This window comes from Anomaloglossus baeobatrachus, chromosome 2, assembly GCF_048569485.1.
Source record: "Anomaloglossus baeobatrachus isolate aAnoBae1 chromosome 2, aAnoBae1.hap1, whole genome shotgun sequence".
Classification (NCBI taxonomy): domain Eukaryota; kingdom Metazoa; phylum Chordata; class Amphibia; order Anura; family Aromobatidae; genus Anomaloglossus; species Anomaloglossus baeobatrachus.
Window position 1 is genome coordinate 132,941,089 of NC_134354.1, and position 7,855 is coordinate 132,948,943.

At 48.1% G+C, this 7,855-nt stretch overlaps 1 protein-coding gene across 1 annotated transcript in view; it reads right to left on the reverse strand.

Moving 5' to 3' along the window:
- Positions 1-1,935: 1,935 nt before the first annotated feature.
- POLDIP2 (DNA polymerase delta interacting protein 2) overlaps positions 1,936-7,855 on the reverse strand; it is a 49,055-nt gene continuing 43,135 nt past the window's right edge. The window contains exon 10 of the mRNA XM_075333448.1: positions 1,936-2,381. Within this exon, the coding sequence (XP_075189563.1) occupies positions 2,267-2,381 (115 nt within the window). The 3' untranslated portion in view covers positions 1,936-2,266. The remainder of the gene's footprint in view (positions 2,382-7,855) is intronic.

Sequence of the window (7,855 nt, forward strand, 5' to 3'; positions counted from 1 at the left end):
GGTTAGAGCAGGCATCACAATGTGGATATGTGCTCGGTTCAGGCAGCACGAGCTTACTGCATATTGAGTACAGCCTTGCTCCTTGTGTGAGACATGCTGCTGAAGTGGGGGGGTCTGAGCCAGAATGACCCCCAGAGAGTATATAAGCAGGTCCACAACCGGAGGTTGTGGCTTACCAGACCGTTTGTGTGCCCTCCAGATCCCACAGCCCGGACCCCCAGACAGATTAGCAGGGATGCTGCAGCCAGCGCCGATCGCTGAGAGAACGCTGATAAAATGGCGCCGGAGCGAGGAGAGGGGGCGGGGCCTACTCTGAGAGCGGGATCTGGAGGAGATTTACAGGGGAGGGGACATTTACTCAGAGAGGAGTGTCCCTCCCCTGTGCCGAACGGCCGCTGGGCGGAGCCGCACTGTCCCTCTGCATGATTGACATGCAAGGGCAGTGAAATCGAAACTAGGCCTCAGGCGAAGCCGGGGCCTAAATTTAAGCGATGCGGCCGGCGCGCAGGCACCATCGGCGCGGTTCTCAGGTGACAACCAGAGAACCGGCCGGAAATGTCAGAACAGTTACACAGCACACTCTCCCCAACAATAAAGTACAAGGGACCCCCCCGAATATAAACGTCTCAGATACTTAGCTTGTGAGACGCAGGGTTCCAAGTCCCTGGGGATGAGTGCTCCGTCCAGCAGGATCCTGAAGGGCTGCGGATGGAGACCGGCCTCCTGCAAAGCAGGGAGAACCGTGCTGGCTCCCACTTCAAGCCAGAGCCCGAGGGATGGTGAAGAAGTGCGGCATGTAAGGCTCCAGCCCTGGAATCAACCTTAACAACACCGCCGACACAGTGGGGTGAGAAGGGACATGCCGGGGGTCCAGGCTTGGACCCGCTTTTCTTCAAACTCTTTCCAAAAATGAAAAATCAGATGAGAATGCATGTGTGGATGTATGCCTACTGAACACAAAGCAATGAACTGGCTAGATTTGGTTATCCAGGGGGTGTATATGCTCAGAGGGAGGAGCTACACTTTTTAGTGTAGTACTTTGTGTGTCCTCCGGAGGCAGAAGCTATACACCCAATGTCTGGGTCTCCCATAGGAACAATAAAGAAAAGGGGGGGTCAGTCTTATGATCCGGTGGTGTTTCACAAGTGGAGCAGCAGCGGAGTTACAGGCGGTGGTGGTGTAGGGTGATGCTGCGAGTGTCCCAGATCCTCGTTGCAGGCGCTATGAGGTAGGCAACGTCCTGAAACTGTTGGCGGTGCGGGCTTAAAAAAAAAGTTGCATGTGCAGATTGAGCTTTTGGCTCCATGACAAGCAGAGATCTCATTTGCGCACGCGCCACCTCTAGGCGCCATTTTACTTAAGTACGCTGCTGGGAGATCAATGGCGAGAGGCAGCGCGTGCGCAGATGAGATCTTGAGCAGAGAGCGCCAACTGTGCACACAGCAACTCCGAGCACCATTATTTGAAGCCCGCAGCGCCAACATTTTCAGGATGTCCCCTGCCTCACCACCTACAGCACAGCATCTCCCCTGCCTCCTGAGACCCCTCTCCACCACCGCCCAGTAAGCTACGTTCAAATTATAAGATGCACCCCTTATTTTCCTCCCAAATTTGTGGGAGGAAAGTGCGTCTTATAATCCAAAAAAATACAGTAAGTAGAGCAGTGTATTATCTATGTAGTCAATGAATCTCATGTTAAGGTCCCCTTGAGGGATTAAAACTGCATTTATTTTTTGTATGTATTTTATTTTGTTCATTCAGCAGTAAAACTGATTAAATGATCATGTGTATCCCAGAATGTGACCATATAAAAACAATCTATGAAAAGAAGATAGGCAAGTTCACATAGCCCCTTTATAGAACTGATGCATTATGTAATAAGTCTAGCAGACATCTCAGGTGATACCATTTTCAATCAATCATCAGAAAGCTTGCTTCAGTAAAGGTATAACTTTATTGAGAACTAAAAACTGAAAAAAAAACCCCCAAAAAATAAACTTTAAATTTCCAATTGGTCATGGGTGGCGTGAAACTATGCGTTACCTGGACCAGGCTTGTGTGGGAATTCACAAATGCACAGCAGCTCTTCTTACATTAAGAAGGGGAATCCCAACACAACTCCCCCTGTCAGAATCTAGATACCGGTAATAAAGGGATCGGGGAAGTAAATATGACAGAGCTCCCTTCTGCCAATTAGAGGATCAAAACGGTCTGATAAAAGTTCTACAAAGTGCGTTTGAGTCAAGGCTGTGTGTGGACACCTTCTCTACCAGTGAAGACCAGATGGGGGCGTTTTCTCATCCTTATTACTTTCCAAGGAGAAGGGAGGAATTCTGACGTCAAAATGTGAACCATCAGGTCGCTCAAACCGAAACGTCCCCCTTAAAAACACAAAGATGAAGTGACTGTAAAAATTGCTTCTGTATAAAACAAATTAGCAGGATAAATGATACTCTACAGAAAGATCATCTTATTTAAAGTTAGGGCGGTGATTATTAGACGCTAATCAAAGTGGATGGCCGTCTTCTGGTGAAATTATTAAAATGCCATGAACAGCTGTGTTCTGCGACAGAGAACTGTACATGTTATTCACGGATGAATGGTTTACACCATGAAACAATGGATGTGGCTTGGTGGTTTTCTAATCCAAAGTTTGCGGTATTTTATAAAACTTTTCCAGAAATTAGCCATACCTTAAATTTCATTATGACATAGGCCCATATATTGATGAGCAATTATGTGTGTATATTTACAGGCAACCCAGAAAGTCAAAGTTCTGGCTACATCCCCAATACATGTATATTATATATACATACACTATAATAAATATTATATATACACATATACTAGAAGGTGGCCCGATTCTACGCATCGGGTATTCTAGAATTTACGTATTGTGTAGTTCATGTATGATTTTTGTTATATATATACATATATATACATACATATATATACATACATATATATATACATACATATATATACATACATATATATACATACATATATATACATACATATATATACATACATATATATACATACATATACATATATATACACATACATATATATATATATATATATATATATACATACATACATACATACATACATACACATACACATTATATATTATATATATATATATATATATATATATATATATATATATATATACACACACACATATATATACACATATATATACATATATACACATATATACATATATATATACACACATACATACATACATACATACATACATACACACAGTTAGGTCCAGAAATATTTGGACAGTGACACAAGTTTTGTTATTTTAGCTGTTTACAAAAACATGTTCAGAAATACAATTATATATATAATATGGGCTGAAAGTGCACACTCCCAGCTGCAATATGAGAGTTTTCACATCCAAATCGGAGAAAGGGTTTAGGAATCATAGCTCTGTAATGCATAGCCTCCTCTTTTTCAAGGGACCAAAAGTAATTGGACAAGGGACTCTAAGGGCTGCAATTAACTCTGAAGGCGTCTCCCTCGTTAACCTGTAATCAATGAAGTAGTTAAAAGGTCTGGGGTTGATTACAGGTGTGTGGTTTTGCATTTGGAAGCTGTTGCTGTGACCAGACAACATGTGGTCTAAGGAACTCTCAATTGAGGTCAAGCAGAACATCCTGAGGCTGAAAAAAAAGAAAAAAATCCATCATCAGAGAGATAGCAGACATGCTTGGAGTAGCAAAATCAACAGTCGGGTACATTCTGAAAAAAAAGGAATTGACTGGTGAGCTTGGGAACTCAAAAAGGCCTGGGCGTCCACGGATGACAACAGTGGTGGATGATCGCCGCATACTTTCTTTGGTGAAGAAGAACCCGTTCACAACATCAACTGAAGTCCAGAACACTCTCAGTGAAGTAGGTGTATCTGTCTCTAAGTCAACAGTAAAGAGAAGACTCCATAAAAGTAAATACAAAGGGTTCACATCTAGATGCAAACCATTCATCAATTCCAAAAATAGACAGGCCAGAGTTAAATTTGCTGAAAAACACCTCATGAAGCCAGCTGAGTTCTGGAAAAGTATTCTATGGACAGATGAGACAAAGATCAACCTGTACCTGAATGATGGGAAGAAAAAAGTTTGGAGAAGAAAGGGAACGGCACATGATCCAAGGCACACCACATCCTCTGTAAAACATGGTGGAGGCAACGGGATGGCATGGGCATGCATGGCTTTCAATGGCACTGGGTCACTTGTGTTTATTGATGACATAGCAGACAAGAGTAGCCGGATGAATTCTGAAGTGTAACGGGATATACTTTCAGCCCAGATTCAGCCAAATGCCGCAAAGTTGATCGGACGGCGCTTCATAGTACAGATGGACAATGACCCCAAGCATACAGCCAAAGCTACCCAGGAGTTCATGAGTGCAAAAAAGTGGAACATTCTGCAATGGCCAAGTCAATCACCAGATCTTAACCCAATTGAGCATGCATTTCACTTGCTCAAATCCAGACTTAAGACGGAAAGACCCACAAACAAGCAAGACCTGAAGGCTGCGGCTGTAAAGGCCTGGCAAAGCATTAAGAAGGAGGAAACCCAGCGTTTGGTGATGTCCATGGGTTCCAGACTTAAGGCAGTGATTGCCTCCAAAGGATTCGCAACAAAATATTGAAAATAAAAATATTTTGTTTGGGTTTGGTTTATTTGTCCAATTACTTTTGACCTCCTAAAATGTGGAGTGTTTGTAAAGAAATGTGTACAATTCCTACAATTTCTATCAGATATTTTTGTTCAAACCTTCAAATTAAACGTTACAATCTGCACTTGAATTCTGTTGTAGAGGTTTCATTTCAAATCCAATGTGGTGGCATGCAGAGCCCAACTCGCGAAAATTGTGTCACTGTCCAAATATTTCTGGACCTAACTGTATAGATGTTGTTGTGTGTAGTTACCAAGTGTTTGTGTAGGGCCCTGTACATGTTCTGGGTGTTGTCTGGGTGTGGTGGGGGGTGAGAGTGGTGTTGTATATGTATTGCGTGTGTTACGTTGTTTGTGGAGCGCGGTGTGTCTGTAGCGTTGTGTGTGTGTGTGTGTGTGTTGCGCGGTTTGTGTGGGTGTGGTGTGTTTTGGGGGGAGGTATGTTTTGTGCAATGTGTGTGTTGTGCGGTATGTGCGTATATTTATGTATGCCGCGGTGTTTGTGTGTTGGGTGTTGTGTGTGTGCGGCGTTGTCTGTGTGTGTGGGTGTCTGAAGGGCGGTGTTTGTGGTTCCCAGTGTGTGTGTGGTGTGTTGTGTGTGTGTGTGTGTGTGGGGGGGAGGTGTGCACCTCCCATCGTGCCCCATGCCCCATGCTGCACACCCCCCATCGTGCTCCATCCCCTATGCTGCGCATTCCCCATCGTGCTCCATCCCCCATGCTGCGCACCCCCCATCGTGCTCCATCCCCCATGCTGCGCACCCCCCATCGTGCTCCATCCCCCATGCTGCGCACCCCCCAATCGTGCTCCATCCCCCATGCTGCACACCCCCCCATCGTGCTCCATCCCCCATGCTGCGCACTCCCCATCGTGCTCCATCCTCCATGCTGCGCACTCCCCATCGTGCTCCATCCCCCATGCTGCGCACTCCCCATCGTGCTACATCCCCCATGCTGCGCACCCCCCATCGTGCTCCATCCCCCATGCTATAATAGTTCTCCTATTATACTCAGAGAGAAGTATAATAGGAGGACTATAATAGGAGGAGTAGTCCTGGGGGGAGAGGAGTATAATGCCGGCTCCCTGCACATGTGTACCGGGAGCCGGTGTACGCTGGTAACTATGATACACAACGGGTAACTAAGGGACCTTAGTTACCCGATGTGTATAATGGTTACCAGCGTTCACCGGCTCCGTCACGATCCCAGCATCGCAAAGTTATGTCTGGCGCTGCTGGGATCGTGACGGAGCCGGTGTACACTGGTAACTATGATACACATCGGGTAACCAAGGGACCTTAGTTACCCGATGTGTATAATGGTTACCAGCGTTCACCGGCTCCGTCACGATCCCAGCATCGCAAGGTTATGTCTGGCGCTGCTGGGATCGTGACAGAGCCGGTGTACACTGGTAACTATGATACACATCGGGTAACCAAGGGACCTTAGTTACCCGATGTGTATAATGGTTACCAGCGTTCACCGGCTCCGTCACGATCCCAGCAGCGCAAGGTTATGTCTGGTGATGCGTGCGGAGGGCCGGGGCGAGCGGCCAATCCATGCGGAGGGCGGGGCCAGGCCGCGGCGAGCGACCAATCCGTGGGGGGGGCGGAGCCGAGGCGAGCGGCCAATCCGTGCGGCGGGGCCATGGCGAGCCCAGCGGCCAATCAGCTTTGTGTCACCGTAAGGACACAATTTTGGAGCAAGACAGACAGACAGAATAAGGCAATATTAATTATATATATATATATATATATATATATATATATATATATATATATATATATATATATATATATATATATATATATATATATATATATATATATATATATATATATATTTATTAATATTGCCTTATTCTGTCTGTCTGTCTGTCATGCTCCAAAATTGTGTCCTTACGGTGACACAAAGCTGATTGGCCGCTGGGCTCGCCATGGCCCCGCCCCCCCACACGGATTGGCCCCTCGCCCAGGCTGCGCCCCCACACGGATTGGCCAGCCGCTCGCCCAGGCTCCGCCCCCCCACAGATTGGCCTCTCGCCCCGGCACCCTGCAGGCATTGGCAATTCGGCCACGCCACGCCCCGCCCCCCTCACGCAATGCACGCTAGCTCTGGCCCCGCCCCCTGCCTCCCCCCGCGCATTCCCCGAACGGACACGGCTGTCACGGAGGTGAGTACTGTACTCCCCCCCCCCCAACCCCCCCCCCCATCCCCCCCCCCCGCACATTCCCCGAACTGACACGGCTGTCACGGAGGTGAGTACTGTACAAAACCCACCCACCCCCACCCCCCCACCCCCCCCGGCCCCGCTCGCACGGGAGTGGTGTGGATACGTTGGTAACCATGCTCGCATGGTTACAAGCGCATCAAGGTCCTGCTGCGGCGGAAGATTTACACGCACACACATAACAGCACACACACAAACATACACACACATCAGATCACACTCACTCTCACACACACCTCACACACACCTCACACACACCTCACACACACCTCACATCGCATCCACACACTCACAGCATCCGGCGATATCGCTTGCTTCTCGGCCTCGATACTGTGCTGTTGTGACCTTCCAGGACCTGACGGAGGATCACATGGCCAGAGGCATGTGGTATCTCCGGATGTTTTGAGTGTGAGCGCGTATGTGCGATATCGTCAGTGTCTGTGTGTGTGAGTGGATGCGATCGGGTGTGTGTGAGTGGATGCGATCGGGTGTGTGTGAGTGGATGCGATCGGGTGTGTGTGAGTGGATGCGATCGGGTGTGTGTGAGTGGATGCGATCGGGTGTGTGTGAGTGGATGCGATCGGGTGTGTGTGAGTGGATGCGATCGGGTGTGTGTGAGTGGATGCGATCGGGTGTGTGAGTGTCGGCAGAGGAGCACGGCGTGCTGGAGGAGGCTGGGAGCAGAGAGGCTGATCATGGGGAAGGCTGGGAGGGGGAGGCTGATGCTGGGGGAGACTGGGAGGGGAAGGCTGATGCTGGGGGAGACTGGGAGGGGAAGGCTGATGCTGAAGGAGGCTGGGAGGGGGAGGCTGGGAGGAAGGAGGCTGGGAGGAGAGAGGCTGATCCTGGGGAAGGCTGGGAAGGGGAGGCTGATGCTGAGGGAGGCTGGAAGGAGAGAGGCTGATGCTGGGGGAGGCTGATGCTGA